General features: G+C 33.0%; 4 protein-coding genes across 6 annotated transcripts; 2 read left to right on the top strand and 2 right to left on the bottom strand.

Annotated features, from left to right (window-relative positions):
- The first annotated feature begins 98 nt into the window (after positions 1–98).
- Positions 99–2,581, top strand: LOC112703292 (ubiquitin-conjugating enzyme E2 32). The gene is made up of 5 exons (XM_025754687.3): positions 99–413; positions 1,000–1,131; positions 1,261–1,345; positions 1,734–1,897; positions 1,982–2,581. Exons 1-5 carry the CDS (start codon positions 306–308, stop codon positions 2,429–2,431), a joined length of 939 nt encoding a protein of 312 aa, XP_025610472.1. The 5' UTR covers positions 99–305; the 3' UTR covers positions 2,432–2,581.
- Positions 2,523–4,568, bottom strand: LOC112703284 (UPF0481 protein At3g47200-like). Its single transcript, XM_025754677.3, has 2 exons — positions 4,421–4,568; positions 2,523–4,068 (listed from the first exon to the last, which is right to left on the bottom strand). Exon 2 carries the CDS (start codon positions 4,046–4,048, stop codon positions 2,768–2,770), a length of 1,281 nt encoding a protein of 426 aa, XP_025610462.1. The 5' UTR covers positions 4,049–4,068; positions 4,421–4,568; the 3' UTR covers positions 2,523–2,767.
- Positions 4,569–6,871: 2,303 nt separating this feature from the next.
- Positions 6,872–12,641, top strand: LOC112703272 (aldehyde dehydrogenase 22A1). 3 transcript variants are annotated; one of them, XR_003154537.2, is made up of 15 exons: positions 7,155–7,635; positions 7,734–7,777; positions 8,066–8,170; positions 8,680–8,807; positions 9,086–9,208; positions 9,331–9,484; positions 9,951–10,054; positions 10,153–10,231; positions 10,433–10,528; positions 10,675–10,812; positions 11,125–11,340; positions 11,515–11,706; positions 11,840–11,983; positions 12,068–12,379; positions 12,503–12,641. XR_003154537.2 is itself a non-coding variant. In XM_072200939.1 (14 exons), exons 1-14 carry the CDS (start codon positions 7,524–7,526, stop codon positions 12,224–12,226), a joined length of 1,794 nt encoding a protein of 597 aa, XP_072057040.1. In that variant the 5' UTR covers positions 6,872–7,523; the 3' UTR covers positions 12,227–12,641. The 3 variants fall into 3 exon arrangements, 2 of the variants coding, with proteins under 2 accessions (XP_072057040.1, XP_025610450.1); XM_072200939.1 differs by having other exon boundaries at positions 6,872–7,635; positions 12,068–12,641; XM_025754665.3 differs by lacking the exons at positions 7,155–7,635; positions 7,734–7,777 and having other exon boundaries at positions 8,591–8,807; positions 12,068–12,641.
- A 2,656-nt stretch (positions 12,642–15,297) lies between these two features.
- Positions 15,298–21,486, bottom strand: LOC112703266 (uncharacterized). The gene is made up of 13 exons (XM_025754650.3): positions 21,058–21,486; positions 20,617–20,803; positions 20,326–20,398; positions 19,820–19,967; positions 19,619–19,728; positions 19,183–19,323; positions 18,961–19,102; positions 18,733–18,876; positions 18,119–18,279; positions 17,926–18,000; positions 17,053–17,191; positions 16,696–16,965; positions 15,298–15,926 (listed from the first exon to the last, which is right to left on the bottom strand). The coding sequence occupies exons 1-13, from the start codon at positions 21,343–21,345 to the stop codon at positions 15,798–15,800; spliced, it is 2,007 nt and encodes a 668-aa protein (XP_025610435.1). The 5' UTR covers positions 21,346–21,486; the 3' UTR covers positions 15,298–15,797.
- Between the last annotated feature and the right edge of the window lie 717 nt (positions 21,487–22,203).

Raw genomic sequence — 22,203 nt, 5'->3', positions numbered from 1 at the left:
GGAGCGAATTCCCTCGGTGAATATAATTAGGTCCCCGCGATAATTTCCATTTCTAATCCTTAATCTGATTATATCGTCTCTCTGCATTTCATAACACCAATCATTTCCCCAACCTCTGAGCTATGATCTCTGTTTAAGTATCTGTCAACCACGCAACTCTAACTAACCAGAGAGAGAGAGAGAGAGAGAAGCCGCGTCAACGGTGTCGGTGACTGTGTGGTTGGTGGTTTTTGGTTACATCAATCTCAACGAGAGAGAGAGAGAGAGAGAGAGAGAGAGAGAGAGAGAGAGAGATCGCATCGGAAATGGCGGACAAGTACAACCTCAAGAACCCTGCTGTCAAGCGCATTCTCCAGGAGGTCAAGGAGATGCAATCCAACCCTTCTGATGATTTCATGAGCCTCCCGCTTGAGGTTTCTTTCTCTTAATTTAGTTTTAGGTTTTATCTCTTGCTTTATTCTTGAATTCCAGTTAATCACATGGCTATCGGATAATTATTGATACATGAAAGGGAGATTCAACGGTGAGATCTCGATATTATCGGTAGCAATTCAATTTTGTCATGTTCTATCCCCAATAAAAAATTGGTTGCCGTAATTGCTAATAATATTATCAGGTGATTCAATAGATTGATTTAGCTTGTTGATGTTTGCGAGTTGTGAATTAAAAAGGTAATTAGAAAAAAGAATTCCATTCTTGAGTGAATTCATTCCAAACATACTCTTAGAACGTCTAAATAATTTAGCTCATCGCTCTCAAGCTATGGTGTAAATTCATGCACACCAGATTAGGGAAACCTCTATCGCTATGAATATTTTCTTATATTGTGTTCTCTATGGTTTCTGATTGTTTGCTCACTCACCTATTTTTTTTTTTTCCCGCATAGTTTGCATCTTTACATACTTATTTGGAACTTGGCATCTGCTAATTAATTCTTATTGTTTTGTTTTTGGGATCTTATATGTTTTTCCTGAACAACTTTATTATGTTTATTTTCAGGAAAATATATTTGAATGGCAATTTGCCATTAGGGGGCCTCGTGATACTGAATTTGAGGGTGGTATTTATCATGGGCGGATTCAGTTGCCAGCAGAATATCCATTCAAACCTCCTTCATTTATGCTTTTGACAGTAAGATCTTACTTAACCCTCTAGATCGAGTAGAATTTTATTTTATTTTTCATGTTGATCAGCGTATCTTGAACTTAAAAGCTCAATTCCAACATGCTTATAAATAAGTTTCACTGTTTTCCTTTTCAGCCTAATGGTCGTTTTGAGACCCAAACCAAGATTTGCTTGAGCATCTCTAATCATCACCCTGAGCATTGGCAACCATCATGGAGCGGTAAGTTCTCCTTTCCACTCTTGACTCACCTAAATGATGCTTGACATCTCATATAGTATCTCGGTTCGCCTCTTGTATTTGTTTAATATTTCTTGTAATTTTCACGTTGAATATATTGTCTTGTATTTACTCTGTTGCCATTAGTTCGTCTCTATTTTTAATTATCCAGCGCCAACTTATTGGGAAAATACTGAACAAACTAAGTGATTGTACTGAAGGAATATTTATCAGTTTAGAAGGTGATTGTAAGCATCATTTTCATTACTTGATTGTTTCCTCATTTGCAATTTTCATTACCTTAATGAACCATAACTATAACCATTAATGCTTCACACTTTGCCTTTAATAGGAAGCTTTGTATGTTGCTGATGTGAATTTCTTTTGGCAGTAAGGACTGCTCTAGTTGCACTGATTGCATTCATGCCAACCAACCCAAATGGTGCATTGGGCTCATTAGACTACAAGAAAGAAGAGAGGCGTACATTGGCAATTAAATCCCGTGATGCAGCTCCAAGGTTTGGGACTCCTGAGCGGCAAAAACTGATTGATGAGGTAGAACAATTCTTATTATTTTCTCCCTAGTACATTATTCTGTAATATACCATGCTGATTGCTGAGTGTACCCTGTTGTCTCAGATACATGAGTATATGCTAAGCAAGGCGCCCCCAGTTCCTGAACTTAGCCCCTCACAGACTTCCGAAGAACAAGAACAACCCAGAATTGAAGAGGCCAAGGCCGAGGTTGATGTGCAAAATCCTGAGTCTTTACCTGCTGGAGAGGAGATTGTAGATCAAGCAGCTGACGAAATTGTTGAAGAACAAGAACTTCCTCTCGATGCTAATCCTAATCCTGCAGGAACTGAAGCTTCAACAGAGATTCCATCGGCTATCTCTAGCACTCAGTCTCTCCAAAAGTCAAATACAATGATACAAAATCTGAAACCAGAGACGAGGGTCCAAAAGCCTGATGATCGCTTGTTCACACTGGCAGCTATTGGACTTACTATAGCAATTGTTGTCCTTTTGCTGAAGAAGTTCATCAAATCCACAGAATATGGTGCGGTTTTCATGAATGGTGGGTCGTAGATGTATACGTTGCTCATGTTTTCTCCAAGATAAAGATTATTAGCCCCACGTAGTTCATAGGGTATATCAAGCTCATTAAACTCGAGTTAAATTTTATAAACCAAGTCTTGTAATTATGCTAATATGAAATATATTGCATTTCTTGTATAATATGCGGTGTCAGATATTCCTCTCGGCCACTATATGATTGGCCTATGACTTTCATGAACTTTGTATTTACCCAGGATGATGACAATTATTAGGATAAACAATTTCATGGTTTACAGTTGAAAAATAGGCAAATAAAAAAAGCTTTGTTAGAGTGAGCACAAGTAAAATTGCAACACTAATCCAGAATCATGTACAAGTGCAAGTTTTGAGACAATTGCTCTTCACTTTCTTCCACCATGATCTTCGATTTGTGTTATACTCAGTTATTTGTTCATGAAGCCCCGCAAAATAGAACTTTTCCGCCACATATTCCACTCCCTCGCAAAGCCCCTTAAATAGATCACAAACATTTTTCTCCGTGCCCTTCTCACTCGCGACAATCCTTAGATGGCGAACGAGCTTCGCATCATTTTCATCGCTGATGATGTTTTTCATTAGGAACGCATAAGAAGTGAATGGCTGAACATCTTTCTGATGCTGCTCCAATGCTATCAGATTTGAGAACAGTATTTCCGTGAATTGATGAGTAATGAGTGGAGCAATTTCAAGAACACCATTGTGAAAATCTATATCCAACAAGCTCTTGGCTGTGAACCTCATCAACTTAATGCCATACTTCCGAAGCTTGGTGGCACAGATATACTTGAGATCCTCTACAGTCGGGAGTTTTTTCGACTGCGCCCTTGCATAGGTTGGTAGGTAACACTGTTGGAATAAGTCAAGCAAATGATTACCTTCTTGTCCAAACCTCATAGTAACACATTCCTTGTCTCCTGGGAGCATGTTTCTAAAGAAACGGATTGCAAGTTCCGGGAGGGTATGATTGCATTTCACTGGAATGGGTACAATCTCAAACAACCTTTGAAGAATGATCAATGGTATTTGGTTTTCTAATAAGATCAAGTCACAACGGATATCATATAGCAACCTTGGCGTGGCGAATATGGGGTCAGCAAGGCGTCTCACACTCTTTATAGCATATTTCAACAAAAGCTCAATGATGAAACAACCATCAAGTAACATAATCTCCACAAATTCATCACTTGTGAGGTTGAGTTCTTCTGCATAGAAATTCCGTGCTGTCTTCTCTGACTCTCTCAATGCCTTCAAACATTCATGCAAACTTGCTTCCATGTTCGGCTCGCGGCTGAGCAATGTGTAGAGGTAATGCCACTTATGATCTTGCATATCTTTGAGATTTTCGTTACCATGGTGAAGAGGTCCAATTGACACTTTAGTAGGGACGTACACCTTCTGGTTTGCTTGTAGAAGCTTCCTAGGGACTCTGAAGATGGATTTCAAAGATGTAATCGCTTCGAGTTTTTCCTTAATTGATGCCACAAGATCTTTGTTAACTTCTGACATAGTTATATCTGAAACATGGCCATGGTCCATGCTTTTCAAAAGCTCCTTGGATTTGTTAATGCTGGTTTCCATGAAGTTCTTCCTTCTCTTATGCATATCCATTGATGGACACAACTCACAAGCTAAAAGGAAAAGGAAAATTGTTAGCTGAAAAAAATTTCATCATAAGGTATTGATGATAGGAAATCAGGAGTTATGGCTGAACAAAATTCAATTTCAGTTGATATTTTATACATCAAGGTTTCCGATCAATCATATTTCAAATTTGTCAGTTACATGTTAAGAATAACAGATTTAGACGATGTTAATTTTCAAAATTGTATATAGTTACTATATATTATTACATGGAAAAATTCATGGTAGAAAACAGAAACCTAAGTAACAAAAATTGGGATATTCTGTTGGAGAAGATTAAGATTTTTTTTCTCTAACAGATTAAATAAATTTGAGAGAAAAAAAAAATAGTGCATAAACCTGGAGGTGGGGTCTAATTTCAATTATCTAAATTCTAAATTTCTGTTCTGCGAATCTGTTTGTTTCTTCCCTATATATCATGTGCTATACCGTTGCATTGGTTAATTTTATATCTTAGAAACCTCAAAGAATTTTTTTTCGCGAATCCACTGCAGCTGTTGTTAACTTGTTATATTATGTTAACCAAGTAAACTTTGGAATACTGGATAACTTGACAAGGATGATAAGGGAAAATAATACGATAAAACAATGAATTAATAGAAAAACATAATTCCAAGAACTGCATAGGCGAAGATTGATTACTTGACAAACAAATTTAGAATTGTTTACAGTAATAGATACGAGCGGTTTCCCTTTTTCATGAGATATATAAATTAACAGTTTTTTTGTCTTTAACATTTACAAAAAATTTAAAAATATTTATAAATTTTATTTTATTTTAATTTTATTTTTAAAATTTTTTATTTGTATTAAATTAAATATATTCTGACAATTAAATTTTTAGAAAAATTCATATTAACTCAATAATAATGTATGATAAGTTAATAATTATGTCTAATTTTATTTATAATGAAAGTTGTTCTTGTAAAATTATTATTAAATTATTTTTAATTTTTTTAAAAAAATTAACCATTAAAAATATATTTAATGTAATTTAAAAATTTTAAAATATAATTTATACAAAACTATTTTTAAAATTTTTAACAAATTTTAATAACAAAAAATATACTTTATCCAAATTAATAATTTCTTAATTGTTATGATTATTATATGGCATTTTAATTTGATCCTTTTCTTGATGATGATTGAGATGCTTCAAATAACTCTTCCACTTTCACGTGCCAACGAGAAGTTCTCAAATAGCCTTGTCCATAGGATCCTTTTTTTTGTAATTTTTGGGTTGTCCACAGCATTCCAAACCTTACCGGTCAAGGATTAATTTGTCGCAGATTTAAACTCTTTAAAAATTTATTATTGGCCAATAAGTTGCTATATGTATAAAGCAAAATTTAAACCTCCGAAACTTACTTAAGCAGATAAGTAAACTGACCACCTGACCACTCAACCAATCCAAGTTAAGAGGATCATTTTTATTAGCCGCAAAAATGCTCACTGATGAAAAACTTGAAAGGGCTTAATATGGCTCGTTTGGCCTGAGTAAGTGTTAACAAAAATGTTAGTACTTTCCTAAAGAAGATATTTATACATTTTTGAGTGAGTATTCAATCCGACTTTTGATAATCTTTTTAAAAGAATTACAAAATTTTTAAACAAAAAAATATTATTTTCGATTTTTGATCTTTATTTTTATAAGATTGATTAATTTCTGTGTTAATAATAAAAAAATATTTATAAAATAACTAATCAATTTCATAAAAAATATCAAATATAAAAAAAATATTTTTTTATTAAAATTTTTATTATTTTTTAAAATAATTATCAAGGTCAGAATTTTTTTTTAAATTTTTTGTTCACTTACATGTAAAGTGATTCTTTGTGGTGTAACTTGCGGGGCACTCTGAGTATGAAATTAACAATCAACGAAAAGCCAATAAAGAGATTAAAGTAATATTCAAAACTTTTTAAAGCAGAGATTATTGAACAGTTGAAAACATTACAGTTTCATTTACTAAAATAACTTTCCTATGCAAATCACAGTCCCTTTATTTACCTGTTCAGCAATAGTCAAAGTGCTGACCAAGACAGAAATGCACTTTAGGCACCTAGTAAAAGAAAAGAGTAAATAAATAAATAAAGGAATTGTTTGTCATATATTATGTAAAGTTTTATAAAGGAGTTTATCAAGCCTTACTGCATGAGGATTAAAATATCAATATAATACTTTGTTGAGTTATTATATTTAGTGTTAAATACAATATTTGTTTCAAATACGTATTTTCTGTGTTCAAGTAATTTAAAAATAAATAAATAAATAAAATAACTTAAGGTGAATTTAACAATTCTTGACCAATAAATAAATTTTAAAATAGTACATAGTGTTAATCATTAATATAAAGAATTATTTGAAATAATTTATATAATTACAAAATATTAAAAATTTTAAAGATTGATTTATATTTTAATATTAATAAAATTTTAAAATATTATTATAGTACTCTCTTAATATTTTCTCTCTCTCTCTCTCTCTATATATATATATATATATATATATATATAATTTATCTAAAAAAATTAATTTATATATCATGTGTAACAAAAATTTAAATGAATAGACTCGTATATTTTGTGTCGTGTTGTGACTTGTGACTGATTGTGTGTGTCTTAGCTCAATTCTTTTCGTACAAAAATTCCTGTTTAAAACACGACATTTTATTTCTAGTTAACAGCTGTCGCTATGTTATTCGTTATAAGTAGATAGGGAAATTGAAAAAGATACCTTGCATGTTAGCGAGATCAGTTCCATGTTAGTCGTCAGAGTAGTCATCAGCCGGGTGAAAATAGGATAGTAATAGACTCTAGCATAATGTACAAAGATGCCTTTATTTTAAAAATTTTGTGTTATTTAATTGTAAGCCAATTTTATAGTACTTTTTATTTGGTATTTAATTTTTGTTTAATTTATTTTTATAATAAATTTTAAATATTTAAATTTTTTAATTTTTATATTTTAAATTTTAAAATTAATTATTTTATTTTTTTTTAGTAATTGGACGATAATTTTTAGACAACGCAACCATCTCATTTCATAAAATGGGAAAAGGGACAGAACCAATGAGCCAACAACTTTATTATGACTCCTCGAGTTATGCCAGACCCGATAGAGAAGTAAAGTGCGATAAAAAAAAGACGAACGGAATTGGAATCTGATTTTGTTTCTTTCCTTGGTGCTATGAGCGACCTCCAATTTTAATTGTGATTTCAATGCTATAAATAGTTCAAAACGCTGCTTGTTCTCAAAAATTGAAAATTCTCAAATATACAAGACTAAGCCACTTCCACAGTTCCACGCATTTTCACTTCACTGACTTTGGAGCTTTGTCTTGAAAAGAACTCTCCAGAAACTTTAGGCGCTAGTAAGAGCTTCTTCCGAAGCCCTAGCGAGCAAGTAGAAAGATATTCGCGCTGAATCTGCGAGTTTCCGATGGCGTTTTGGTGGCCATTGCTTGTCTTAGCATTCGCGTACGGACTCTGCAGGTTCCTTTTCATGCTTATTCCTCCCAAGGTTCCTTCCATCGATGTTGAAGCTTCCGACGGTACTTCTCTCTCTCTCTCTCTCTCTCTCTCTGTTCGCTTTCTCGCTCGGAAATTTGTGGTAACGGTGAAAGTGTGATGTGAATTTTGATAATGACAGTGTTGGATGATGGAAACCAAGCGCAGGAGAATAGCTTCATATATGTGAGTGCTATTATAGCTTAAATCTTTCAAATCGCTGCATGCTTAGTTATACTCTGCTTCTGCTTTTGCTCGATAGGTAGGAATTTTGTTTTTCCTCTATTTCAAAATTGATATTTAGTATCATTTTAAAAATCGATTACGTATTGAGGTAAATATCGATCGATGCATTCAGGAACTACGTTTTCTTGTGAAGCAACGTGAGTTTTATGAGTTGCAAGTTTTGTGAAAGATGCTATGCATTAAATTATTGTTAGATTCACTCGCATCTTGTTGAATATTTTGATTCAGGTTCCTCCGAGAGGAACGTCACAGCAATCTGGAAAGATAGTTCAGTGCTATGAGCCTGCGACTATGAAATATTTAGGATATGTTCCTGCATTGACGCGTGATGAGGTCAGTGATGCATATAGTATTTGTATCTATTTCTCAAATATGAAAACAAGTAGCTATTAAGAAGCACATTTTATTTTTGAATGAACATATTCTGTTTCTATGCGAGTGAACCTGTATATGCTTGTTGTGCTGAATAAATCTGGCATGTCACAGCATGTAGGTAAACGTGTAAGTTATTAATTTATTATTCCCCCTCCCTTTTCTCTCCTGATACGGATACCTGTAATGATGAATTACGCATTTAACGGAAAGCCTAGTTGAGTCCAATGTCGTGAAGTTGACTATATTTATCCTTTTAATGATTTATAAATGGGTGCATATATATACCTGTCCTTATGTTAAAAGATGAATTAATTGTCTCCCTGGCATTCTACAAGGAGAGGACTATTCGTTCAATGAATCAATTTTTGCAATTTGCAGATCTTAGAATACCGATTCCAAGATTTTGAATAAATTCAGAAGTAAAGCCTTGCCATATTAACTAGAAGTAACTTGCATAATATGAATAGGTCAAGGATCGTGTGGCAAAAGTAAGAAAGGCTCAAAAAATGTGGGCAAAGACCAGCTTCAAGCAAAGACGCACGTTTTTGCGTATACTGTTGAAATATATAATCAAACATCAAACGCTCATATGCGAGTAAGGACTCTTTTTTGTCATGGTCATTAGAGGAGTTTCACATGTTAGTTTTTTGTCATGATTTTTTCTTTTACACACTGCTTGGAAATGTTAGTGGTACCGGCTGAACTTATAGTGTTGCATATTTTAGAATATTTGAAACTTGCACATTTTTAGTCATTACTGATTACCCTCTATTTTTGGTTATCCCATTGTCTATTTCATTTAGTTCAAGTAGACATGAATTGTTCTTACTGCATGAGAATTTTAACATATTCTAATTTGAGTGCTCTTATCAGAATATCTTCGCGTGATACTGGAAAGACCATGGTAGATGCCTCTTTAGGAGAAATTATGACAACTTGTGAAAAGATCAATTGGCTACTGTCAGAAGGCGAACAGTGGCTAAAGCCTGAATACCGGTAATTGCTTTAAAATAACAGAACTTAATTTACGACTTGCAATATCTACGGTCAAATTTCAGTTCATCTAAACTCATTTCCATGACCTTTCTCTTTTTGCTTTTCATGATCAAATTTTGTAGGTCTTCTGGAAGATCAATGCTTCACAAGAGAGCAAAAGTAGAATTCCACCCCCTTGGTGTTATTGGTGCCATCGTTTCATGGAATTATCCTTTCCACAATATTTTTAATCCAATGCTGACAGCTGTTTTTTCTGGAAATGGCATTGTGATTAAGGTACAAAATGTTATGCTATTAACCCATCTACAATCTTTCATGGCGAAGATGCATTGTGTTGCTGCTGATATTTTTACTTGAATGCAAATAAATATTCCCCGATAATAAGAGATGTTAAAAGTTGAGAACCTTAAAAGATCGCATTCCTACTATTATAGAAGCTTTCATGAGCTTTGACCTGATTACTTAAACTTTCAGAAACATTGGTTCCTGATGCGGAATTTGTATTAATTAATATAAGCCTAGAAAAGCACTTGATGGAGATAATTTCAGCAAATTTAAAATTGGCATGTGCGTTGTCAGTTTGAGTCCCAAAGCGCTGTTGCATGGGGGCCATGTTAAAGATTTCGATGCAATTTTGAGTTTGGACCCAATACAGCTTGAAACTTTAAGGGAGTTAAAACTCCTATAGAATTTGTTTTTATGCTTTTCAATATGAAAGAAAACCATGTGCTTCTGATTGTAGATATCAGAACATGCAAGTTGGTCTGGATGCTTTTACTTCCGGATAATCCAATCTGCCCTTGCTGCAATAGGAGCGCCTGAGGACCTTGTTGAGGTCATAACAGGGTAGAACCTTCTGACTTACCATTACTCTGTCCTTTTTCCTTTTGTTCCATGGTCATGTTTGCATGTATTTATGAGCTAGATTGGTCCTTTCTTTTCAGATTTGCTGAAACTGGAGAAGCGTTGGTATCTTCTGTTGATAAAGTCATATTTGTTGGATCACCTGGTGCGGGGAAGATGGTATGATTCCTCTGCCAAATCATACGACTTCACAGTGTGTTCTCATCTGATCTAATAACTGTACTATAAGTCAACTTCCATAATTTCATTTGGATTTCTATGAAACCATTTGATATGTCATTTTATTTATATATCCAATTTCCGATTTTTTTCTTAAAAAATAAATTGCTCTATTAATATGATGTTTTATTTTTTATGCAGATAATGAGAAATGCTGCTGAGACACTTATTCCAGTTACTCTAGAGCTTGGTGGCAAAGATGTATTTATTGTTTGTGATGATGTAGATGTGGACCATGTATGATTCCCCTTCATCTGATCTAATTCCTAAAGGCTTGGGTGTTTTACCATTAATAATTGACTATTAATTGCAGATCTTATCCTTAATGCTTAATGGAATCTTCATCTTGAGAGTTATAACAGCCATTTGTCTGCTGAATATAGGTTGCGCAAATTGCTGTCAGGGCTGTTCTTCAGTCAAGTGGACAGAACTGTGCTGGGGCTGAGAGATTTTATGTCCACAGGGAGATTTATTCTTCTTTTGTCAGTAAAGTTACCAAAATCATAAAATCAGTTAGAGCTGTAAGTTTTTGACGTGTGTGTGTGTGTGTGTTTTTTTTTTCTTTCCTGGAACATTTCACTAGCCAAAGTCTTATTATGCTCAAGCAACTTTCTAATAAATCAGCATAGGATCTTGAGATAGGCATCTATAGAGTTCAGGATACGTGGATTTGATATTCTATTTTGTTGAGCTTCTGCATTAGCGTTGAAGAGCAGTGAAGCACTATGCTACTAGAACTTTGCTCACTGCTTATTGAAGAAAATGCCGTTGTCGAAAACTGATATTTTTGTTGATACATGCATTTTTCACTTGATATTATTAATTTCTTGCAGGGCCCACCACTTGCTGGAAAGTATGATATGGGAGCTTTATGCATGCATGAGCATTCTGAAAAGCTTGAGGGCCTTATCAATGATGCTTTAGACAAAGGAGCCGAGATCGTTGCTCGTGGAAGTTTTGGACATATAGGTGAAGATGCTGTTGATCAATATTTTCCCCCTACTGTGATTGTGAATGTGAACCACTCAATGAGACTGATGCAAGAAGAGGTAACATAGCAACACTAATTATCTTATCAACTTTATTAGAGCTAACTTCAATGGTACTTTCCATATTTAGACTGTAACAACTTGACATTTAAATTCAAAAATTTTCTCTCTATCTTTTATGCTTCGTCAACTGCTTACCCACTACATTCATCCGTGTACTTGAATCACATCTAGGCATTTGGACCAATCATGCCAATAATGAAATTTAGCTCTGACGAGGAGGTTGTCAAGCTCGCAAATGACTCAAAATATGGGCTTGGCTGCGCTGTTTTCTCAGGTTCTCAGGACCGTGCTAGAGATATAGCTTCACAAATACATTGTGGGGTTGCTGCCGTTAATGACTTTGCAGCAACGTACATGTGTCAGGTAAATTTAGTCTGAGTCTCTTGCATTTAGTTGCATACTTGTATTAACCTTTCTATAGACTCGTAGTAGTTACTCAGCCTAGATTATACTTTTCTAACTTCCATTTAAGTAAAGATGCATTACGATATTGTAGTCCCTGCCATTCGGCGGCGTAAAACATAGTGGATTTGGACGATTCGGTGGTGTAGAAGGTTTGCGAGCCTGCTGTCTTGTCAAGGCAGTTGTCGAAGATAGATGGTGGCCATTTGTCAAAACCAAGATACCTAAACCTATTCAGGTCAGTCCTGAAATCCTTTCACCATAACATTATTTTTGTAATTCACCACGAATAGAAAGAAACTACGGGCATTGTCTGCCACAGTATCCTGTCGCAGAGAATGCATTCGAATTTCAGGAATCACTGGTGGAAGCACTTTATGGACTCAACATATGGGAACGTTTGCAAGCATTAGTAAATGTTTTGAAGATGCTTACTGAGCAGAACCCTGCCGCTGAAAGCATTAAGAAGAAAAATAACTAGGTGCGAGGTATCTTAATATAGTAAAGTGGTGGTTACTTGCTAATTGCTATTGCCATTTACAAATCATGTCGAAGAGACGAAATGAATGGGGAGCATGGGGTTTACCATTTACCTGGAGATTTGGGTTGTCATTTGTCTCCAATCTTCCCCTGGGTACTCTCCTGTCCATGTCTCGTCATTTTTAACGTGCATTAGTTGGGTGCCCATTAGTTGCGGTGAATAATGATATCAGTTTTAAATCATCATATTAAGCATTTTCTTTGGATGCGCTTTCAGGTTGGGATTGAGAGTGGAGGAAGTGGCCTGCATAAGTAAAATGGAATTTACTATATAAGTCATTCCTTTCTCTTCTTTTCTTTGCAAAATCTCGATTCATAAACTCATTCTTAATTTCAACAAAAAATAGTTTTTTATATTTTAAGATATTAAATTTACTTAACTTTTAGGCTTTATTTTGCTTAATAATAATAATAATAATAATAAGAAGAAGAAGAAGAAGAAGAAGAAGAATCAATAAGAGATATATTTGTTACTCTAGTTGCAAATTTTCTAAAAAAATTATGTCATTTGAGATATAATTCTTTTACTCTTTGATAGACAATTTCGTGAAACGGTAATACAAATACTCTATCCAATTGGATTAAATGAGTTCCGTAACTAATCAACTTTATTTTAGTATACAGGTAGAGTTAATAATAAATGATACATATGTAATCTTTTTTGAGAGCGGATCTTTTTTGGTGGAAAAAAAATTAGATAGTGTTCAATGTGTGATTTCACTATTTATTATTCTCTCTTTTATTAATTTTTGATCCCACTTATAGAATTAAAGGTGAGAGATTATATTTTATTTTTTCTAATAAAAAAAATGGAGATGATTTATTTTTATCTTTTCTCTTTTATTTTTTAAGAGAAATATTGCTTTCGTGTTGAACTAATTGTAATTTATTTTTTGGTTAAAAAAAGCGATGTATTTAAACCTTTTCTTATATACAAATACATTAATTTTTTAGTATAACAAAAATATATACTTTTTCGGTTTAACAGTTAAATTACAATTACGTTTAATGGTCATTTATGTTAAATTTCATCGAAATTGATAATCAAGTAGGTCATGAAACAAAATTTTTTCGTATTTCCAAAAAAAAAGTTATGTTCGATTAACGTGTATAGAAAACAAACAAAGCAAATTTTCTTAATAAAATATTTTATAGTTGATCTATGAAGTATGAATTTTTAAGTTAAGCTTGGTTTTTTATTCGTATCTAGTTAGAAAAACGATAGTTCTTTTTATTTGACTATCTTTTCGGCGTATAAACACTTTAACGTTTACATTTTATGTATAACTATATATAGATCTAAAAATATTGATATAATAGAAGAAAAATACTAGATAATTAATAGTTTTTCTTATATTTAAGTAAATATTAATTAATTTCTTGTTTTTTACTAAATATTAATTTCTAACATCCTATCAAAAGATATTATATTTTTAAATTTAACTTTAAAATTAAGAGTATTTTTAAAATCTAACTTACATTTATGTCTATTACTATTATAAATATTAAATTTTTTTATCAAATTTAATTTTATAATTTATACTTATTAAAAGTTATTTTTATTTTAATTTACAAAATATGACTATTGTAACTTTTAGTGTTTATTCAAATGTTCTTGAGATTTTTAATATTGTACATCTTAGTTTCTTAAGATTCAAAATATACAAAATAATTTTTAATGTTGACCTCTTTTAGACAATACTATTTTTCTCTAATTTGATCTATTTAATTATAATTGTTTTTTTAGAATTTTTAAAATTTTTCAAAGATTGTTACAATATTTTGGGTAAAAATATTTAGAATTAGTCATTAAAAATATCAGAGTTAGTTTAAATTAAAAATATTTTATTTTATAATTAATTTTAATATAAATCTAAAATGATTATATTTGGACAATTACTCTAACTTTTAATATTTTTTCGTACTCCAAATGACAGCATAAAAAATAGCAAGAGACTTAGATATAAATGCAGAATAATTTTACTGAAGTGTCTGAAAATACTTTATTAAAATTATGAAAATGGTTACTAATTAACATTTACGAACCAATTTAATAGGGTTAATGAATAGGCAGGCAGGTGTAATCCTCTAACACTATCCACTTGTTTAGTGTTATAATGGATAATCGGAGATTGATGGATGGGCTTGTAAGGGAGGCCCAAATGTTAAGATGAGATAGACTCCGATTGTGTGTATGAAAGAATAGGGGTAATATCTGTAAAGACACATAATGGAAGTAGTACCTGCAAAGACACTCTAATGCCTAAGTCAGCAAAGGTGTAAGTAGGTTTTAGAGAGTATTGAAACTTAGAGATACGTGAGGAGTCTCAATATATTTATAATGATGAACCAATAATCACCGTTGAAATAATTCCGCCATTTAAAGTGGGTAACCATCCCTTTATCTTAGAGGAGTTGAGATATGGCTCTTACAAGTGGGTTGAGCAATTTTAAGGGTAGTTACTTATTTGAATAAGTGTTATCTGCTAGCTATCTCTCGAGCCTGATTTCTTTCAAGTGAAGTCTGTATCAAATTCGATCTCTTTTAAGGAGATTAATATACAATAAAGGCCAATTTTTTTATTAGACCTTTTTAAGTTATTTGGACCTAAACTCTAATACTGAGTTAGGACATAAACATTTAATAATATACATAACTGTAATGTTTGGACAAAAAACAATAAAATTTTAATTTAATTTACATAAAAAATTAAAAAATTAATTAATTAAAATAAAAATATTTTAAATATAAAATATTATTAAAATTTTATTCTTCTATATTTTATTTTTTTAAAATATTAAAATATTAAAATTTTAGACGATAAAAACTAAAATAATAAATTTTATTCTTATAATTTTCGTCTCAATACTTCAAAATAAATACAAACTAAAGTACTTAAAATGGAACTTAAAATAAAAATAAAAATTATGCCGCCGCACATTTTTTTATACACTAAGTTCCTGTGAGATTTTAAAGGAAAAGTTATATATATATATATATATTAAGGAAACTTTTAGACAAAATTCGCTAAAATTAACCGTGCAAAAATTAAGAATCCGGCACAAATTAATTGCCTATCAGATTTTTACAGTGAATACAAGGAAATAATGTGCTGCCTTTGGCTCTGCACAGTTTCTGACTTTCTGTCATTGATGACATATGAAATGGCCTTCTGCTTGGTGGGACAAACCCTAATCCAAGTTTCGTTGCAGCTTCTTTGGGTATTCACAAAAAGCCTTAGCAGTGCATAATCCGGTTACATCCACAAGTAATTTCCGATGAAATTTAATCGTCCGACTTAACACTTGCAACTTATCAGCACAATCTACCAAGACTCATTTTCTCACGACGACTCTGATTCATGAACAGGAAATATTGCGCTAGCTTGGCTTTTCACGAATCGACGTCAAAGATCTGAAACGTCTTATGCTTATCGGGGTAAACATTACCCAACTCCATGGCAAACTTATAGGAACTTTACAAATAGCCTTACGTGTGCATTATTCGACTCTTAATCACACTTGTATGCGCGAGTAATTTCCCATGAAACTGAGTCGTCTAACCCATCCCGCTCACAATTTACCAGCGCAACCATAAATTTCTCTTTTTCCAACGATGAACGATACATTACTTGTTCCACCTAAAACAGAATCATCTGTTATGTATAAAAACGGATAAATTCTGTTGGAACATAAATTAAAATGTAAACTATATTATGTACATCTCCGCAGAAAAAAGGGATAGAGGAAGGTAAGGAAAAACCAACACGTTTATTAGCATGTAATTCATCTAGAAATTCAGTGTAAAAATTTACACGTTAATCTAAATATCTAATTATATTTATGCATTTAAATAATTTCATTAAAAAATATATAAATTAATTACTTTTACTTATGTAATTAATAATACACAATTGATTATCTATATAAAATTCGTTTACAATGAAAATACATAAAAATTAAATTCATATTGTAAATCTAAAATTAAGGATTGAATATAAATATATGTAATAAAATAAAACTAGAGTTTAATTTTGATGTACTAATAATATAAAACGTTTTACTAATATGAAATTATATGATTGGATGTATGTCTAAAACAGTTTTACACTGACACACAGGGCATCAAAATTAAATTCATAAAACTATTAGTAACTATTTTATTTTGTTAGCATTTTATTATTTGTTATGGTCACACTGACAATTGGCTATAGAGAAAAAGCTATGAAGCTAAAGGAGTAATTAGTAAGTGAATTTGTTAGAAGCGGGTGTGCCTTGAGTTCAAAGCGCTAGTCCACACTTAAGTAATATTATTACGTTAATGCAGCTAGCTTTTCCCAGTTAGCAAAATGGTCATCTAAAAGTAACCTTGCTTTCAAGAGGCAAGTGATATCAAGTTTTAGATGTTACCTCGGGAAGTTCGTCAAATTCCTCAGGAGAAATTTGGAACAGATCCATAGCCGTTTGACCAGTACACCATGCTAGAACTTTCTTACTTTCATCTGCTAAAGTAATCTTCAGATCGAAAGTACGAACTACCTCAGCACCACAGATTTTATGACAAAAGCTGCATTCTAAAAATCCACTAGGCATCTTATTGACAAAGTGACCACATAGTGTATGTGAAAATCTTGTATGAACAGAATAATATTCAATCGGATCGAGCCAGACTCGACATACCTGAAACAACATTAAGGAACAGAACATATTCATTATTGAATGATGTGATGAACACGACAAGTAAAAGGGAAAGTAGCGAACTCTTACTTGCGCATAGCTTGTCTTGTTAAAAATATCAGATAGCTGGGACAGATTATGAAGGCAATATGAGTTTATCAATGCTGGTAAGCAACTGAGATTGATGAAAGAAGCGCCAATACCATTCTCAACCCAAGATACTTCGAGACTGTCAAGTCCAAAAAAAAGGGAGAAAGACTGCATCATGTGATGAAGACAATACTTGAACCAGGGAGAATAAAGACGCGCAAACTAAACTGTTCACTGATTTAAAAAAATAAAAACAAAAAACAAAAACAAAAGCTAACTGCTCAACAAGGTGTAGAAGACAACATTTTGGAGCATTAAAAAAAGTACGATCAGAAGGTCCATTTTCTTATTTTGGATACAGGACGCAATCTATTTTACATCACAAAAGTGACAACCGGAATTCGAAAACTGGAGCCGTAGAACTTGGGACCTCTCTTCTGATCACGCTAGCATAGAAGTCTCAGTGTTGTAGCAATGCTCTGAATACATTAATTACTAAAGGTTATCTTTCTTTTTGTCTTTTTTTCTTTTTTTATTCAGTACCCAAAAAGTTATTAATAGCTAATAATTATATATATAAGCAATAAAATTCATATATCATTTATATAAATTTAAATAATATGAAATAGTATTTTTAATCTTTGATGATATTATAATTATTTACTTTATCATTTAAATTTAATTTTGTTATAATTCTGTATATTTATTTATTATCGGATCAAATACTTCGATCGATAACTTACCAGTTAAACCAATAATCCATAATCCAATAACCTAATGACTTAATTAGTTCGATTTTGATAATCTGTGTCACAAATGGCCATCACCGGTTATAGGGAATCAATTTTAGCATTTGAGTTTGAATGTACTCACCGCTTTTGTTTGGACGAGATGCATGTCAAGCCAGATATAAATACAGTGTGGCCCACGCTTACTCTTCCTAATGACCTGAGATATTTAAATTAAAGAGAAATCAGATTTAGGCCTATCCTACCCTAACCCCAGTTCTGCTCAAGCATAGCTCATAGGCAACACATTAGTACTGCTTGTAAACTGTGGTAATTACCAGAACTCGGAAAAATGAAGCTTTGCCCAAATCGCTCCACTACTATCAGCAATTTTTAAAGAGAAAACAGTTTCTTGTTTAGTGTCTTCTTTGATGATATCTTTAACAACTCCATAAAGGCTGACACTTGTCATCTTGTTGCGAAGGTCGACCACAAATGACTGCAAACCTTAACAGAAGTAATGAGGTTACTAATCAATCGTAAGCAGCCTATACCGGGGATTGTGAAATATAAATAGCCAGATAGCAAAACCATCTGCAGCCACACGTTGGCACTATAAAAGGAGACCTATCTACATAGGCAAGGCATATAATGAAATCATTCATGTTGACCTATTTATGTACCATAGAAGTTAAAAAAAACTATACCACTGAGATTTAAAAAAACAAAGGGAAAAAAAAAAAGTTCCACGGCTTCTAGAAGGAAAACACGTAAAAAGCTCATAAATACTTGCCGACGAACTTATTCCAAACAATTTTTCATTCATATACTTAAAAAGGCTAAAACGTGAGAATTGAGATTCCTATTGAGATCATAACGGGTAGAAAATAGGGAAAACTTTCCCTTTTTGCGTGTGTGTTGTTTTGGGGGGGGGGGGGGGGGGGGAACTCACCCGAAAAGGATAATTACTGAAATCAATGGTACCCTGAGAATCGCGGGGCAAGCTCACTTGAGAAAGCCTGAGACCCTGGCTAGGATTACATGAACTCAAGGGCCTTGAATTTTGATGACGATTCGGCGTCAATGTTACACACACCTAATCAACATAGCCGTTTAATATCATCTCAAAATGACAATAGTTCATGTTGTACCACGGAAAAGAAAAGGCACCATGAATCACCTGTTCTTCATGTTGAATGTAAGGCACCAAGTATAGTTGTGTTGCAGTTCCATATTCAAGACAAAATTCCTCACTTACTTCAGTATCACACTCAGCGGAGATTGCAATATATGGTTTGTCCAGCGCAAGCATGCTTCCCACACTGTAACCAACCATAAAATGAATTTTGTACGCATATAACAAAATACTCGATTCAGAAGTCTAACACAGTGCAAGATTAACCTGAAGAGATTTGCAAGGACAATCTGCTCACCCCACAGGAAAAACTTGAATCTGACATCATCACCATCAACAAGAGTAATCCGTTTCCCTTGTAAGCTTCCATAGCTTCCTTGAATTTCCATAGATTCAATGCCTTCAATCCTAAAAATGTGGATTGAAAGAAGGAAAGGAAGGAAGGAAGAAAGGAAATAAAAGGAAAAAAAAATGGTAAAGTGATGCTTAACAAGATTAAAACATGTATAGAGAAGTACTAATGAACTAGTAGTAAATGGTTTAAAACCTCATATCTTCACTTACATATCGTTGTAGTATCCTCATGTACAAAAATTTTTTAAGTCACGGCACTGCTCAGTTAATAAATTTACAGTTTCCACAAATAACAAGAGCAAAATATATGTATATATGTATATATAACACGTATTAGCAAGCAGTTCACCTCGCATAAAATGAATATGAAGCTCCTGTGTTCACTGCATCAAGAGAAATCGAAGAGAATGAGTCCGAACAAAACTGAGCTGCTAATAGCATTGCATCATCGTCCTGATTCTGCAGTGTTAAAGAAAACAAAGTTTTATCCACAGGTGAACTACAATGATCAAATCTAAAGTGATAAAATTTAGTAGAAACTGCCAATTACCTCGTCCAGTAGAATTACAAGATACTCTGTAGGCAAAAGACGTGGATAACCGGAACCTTCAGAGGCACTTCGGAGATAACAACCAGTGAGGAAAATCTCCCTCCCTCTTTTCAGAATTCCATTCTGTAGGTCTGCCATGTCATAGAATCTGCAGACAAGATATGATGTTTTCTAAATTTAAATTACAAAATATACGCTACATGACAAGTATTCAACATGGACATCTTGTGCAAATAACAACTAGTACAAGAGAGAATACCATAAGATTGTTTCCCATGTATGTTGAATAAACTATGACCCCATGTATGTTGAATAAACTATGACACGATACATATGGCATAGAAGTACCTAACTTTTCAGTAATTCTAGGGTTAAAAATTTTCAACTGGAACAGAAACAAGCAGTATGTACTATGTAGTGAACAAATGGATAAATAGCTGGTAGTACAGATCAGAGATAGAGTTAGCTTTGACCTTGCTTGAATTAATATTACATACTGCATTTACCTACGGTGTAGATAAAGATCTATGATATTGGAGCTCCAATAATCCCCTAATGTAAGCATGTGGATGTTTGTGCCTGCAGAAAAAGCAGTTCACAATGATAAGCGTGAATCACTTAAAATGCAACTGTGCCTTTTCATTTTTAAGAGACAGATGCTCCTGTAGGCTCCAATAGACTCATAGTTCATCATTTGAATATCTCCGGTAAAGTGAACTTGGCTTTAGCTTTTCAAATGAATACACCATCAACATAATAAAAAATAATAAGAAAAATATACGGTTCAGCTCAAGCACCCGGAAGTACAAATGTATCAATAATAACAGCTTCCAGAACGCTATTCAAGGACAGGAACTTCTTCTGGTATATTGAATCAATGGTAACTGTATTTGGAAGCTTCACCCTACGATGTTCCTTCTTGAGCTGGTTGATTAACTCAAGCCTCTTCTTAGGAGCACCATTCCTGCGTTGTTCGCACCATGTCTGCAGTAACAAATTCAACAGTTTCACACACAGCATAGATCTAATTAAACTCAAAAATCATGTCGCGATAACAGATGAAATCATAACAAATCAACAATATATCGAATCAGACAGATCTCAAAAGATATAGACGAAATCAACAACTACAAATCCCTAATCTCTGCATTTCATAGCTCAAGAAACACTAGAGTTCCATGGAATCATATAATCCGAGAACGAAACTCAGCAAAATAAGGCAAAGAAATATGATGAACCTGAGAGAGTTCAGAGAGCAAGATCGCAGGAGTGACACCGCATGAATAAGCCTTGCAAGTCTTAAGGATCCGCAATACGATCCAGCTCCAGCCAGGTCCACTGGTTCCATCACCATCACCGTTTGGATCTCCTTCCAGTGACAACAGCTCTGATCTAGCGTAATCGACGAACTGGAGAAAAGGATCTTCCTCAACCTTCTCTTGATCTTCTTCGTTTTCTTCTTGACGCTGATCTACGTCCATGACAGAATCAACATCGACGTTGTAGCCACAGTCACGTCGCTCCATTATCGACTCACCGAGTTACGAGAGAACGAACTTCAAAGGAGAGGAGTCAGTTTCTGCGCTAGTGCAGTGAAAGGAGAATGTGATAGATTTTTGAATTTGTGATTGTGTTGTATCTGGCGGCTTTGGCGCGCTTTTCAATTGAAAATAAATAATGCTCGGCTTAGAAGTAGGTCTTCGTTATTTTGGCTTGCAAGTGTTTTTTTTTTTTTTTTGGTTATAGCTTGCAAGTGTTTAGTTGGGCCAACATGCTCCGAAGTCCGAACAACGTCTTGTAAGCCTGGCCCAATAATTTTAAATAAAATGTTGGAACACTTTTTTAATGAAATTAATTTTTAAATAACTAATATTTAATATTTTACATTTTAATATTATGTGAAATAATTTAATCATATAAATAACTAATATCAAATAGAATTTATTACTAACGAATTTTATTCTAAGTATTTTAGTTAAAAAATAACCAACTTAATAGTTTAAAATAAGAACAATGTTAGGGGGTCAGCAACTTTTGTGATTAGTAACCATCAAATAGCCATCAATAATAATTTAATGGTGTGAGATTTCATTCAATGACTCATCTTTCTCTGCTGGTTACATGCTGGCCAAAATTCAATAAAATTATTAACCCCCTAGATTTTTCTTTAAAATAATATTCAATATTTAAATATGATTTTTATAAGATACAAATATTTAATTTAAACTAGTCACCAAAAAAAATATTTAATTTAAACTGAAATAATCTTTGGGAGTGTGCTTTTTTGTGTACATATATTAGTTCAATTTATTTAGTTAATAGTAAAAATTTAGATTTGTCATTTTAAAAAATTATAATGATAGGGACAATAAGACATACAGAGA

Source organism: Arachis hypogaea, chromosome 1 (assembly GCF_003086295.3).
Source record: "Arachis hypogaea cultivar Tifrunner chromosome 1, arahy.Tifrunner.gnm2.J5K5, whole genome shotgun sequence".
In the NCBI taxonomy this organism is placed as follows: Eukaryota; Viridiplantae; Streptophyta; class Magnoliopsida; order Fabales; family Fabaceae; genus Arachis; species Arachis hypogaea.
The sequence above is the reverse complement of the archived record's forward strand: the minus strand, read 5'-3'. Positions and strand labels throughout refer to the sequence as shown.

Coding starts and splice junctions, on each gene's coding strand:
- LOC112703266 (XM_025754650.3), bottom strand. CDS start 21,345: ATGGAGCGACGTGACTGTGGCTACAACGTCGATGTTGATTCTGTCATG. Junction 19,324..19,618: donor TCATATTCATTTTATGCGAG/GTGAACTGCTTG, acceptor CCACATTTTTAG/GATTGAAGGCATTGAATCTA. Junction 15,927..16,695: donor AATTTGACGAACTTCCCGAG/GTAACATCTAAA, acceptor ATTCTGTTTTAG/GTGGAACAAGTAATGTATCG.
- LOC112703292 (XM_025754687.3), top strand. CDS start 306: ATGGCGGACAAGTACAACCTCAAGAACCCTGCTGTCAAGCGCATTCTC. Junction 1,346..1,733: donor TTGGCAACCATCATGGAGCG/GTAAGTTCTCCT, acceptor TTCTTTTGGCAG/TAAGGACTGCTCTAGTTGCA. Junction 1,898..1,981: donor GGCAAAAACTGATTGATGAG/GTAGAACAATTC, acceptor CTGTTGTCTCAG/ATACATGAGTATATGCTAAG.
- LOC112703284 (XM_025754677.3), bottom strand. CDS start 4,048: ATGGATATGCATAAGAGAAGGAAGAACTTCATGGAAACCAGCATTAAC.
- LOC112703272 (XM_072200939.1), top strand. CDS start 7,524: ATGGCGTTTTGGTGGCCATTGCTTGTCTTAGCATTCGCGTACGGACTC. Junction 9,209..9,330: donor TGGCTAAAGCCTGAATACCG/GTAATTGCTTTA, acceptor CAAATTTTGTAG/GTCTTCTGGAAGATCAATGC. Junction 10,055..10,152: donor CTTGTTGAGGTCATAACAGG/GTAGAACCTTCT, acceptor CTTTCTTTTCAG/ATTTGCTGAAACTGGAGAAG.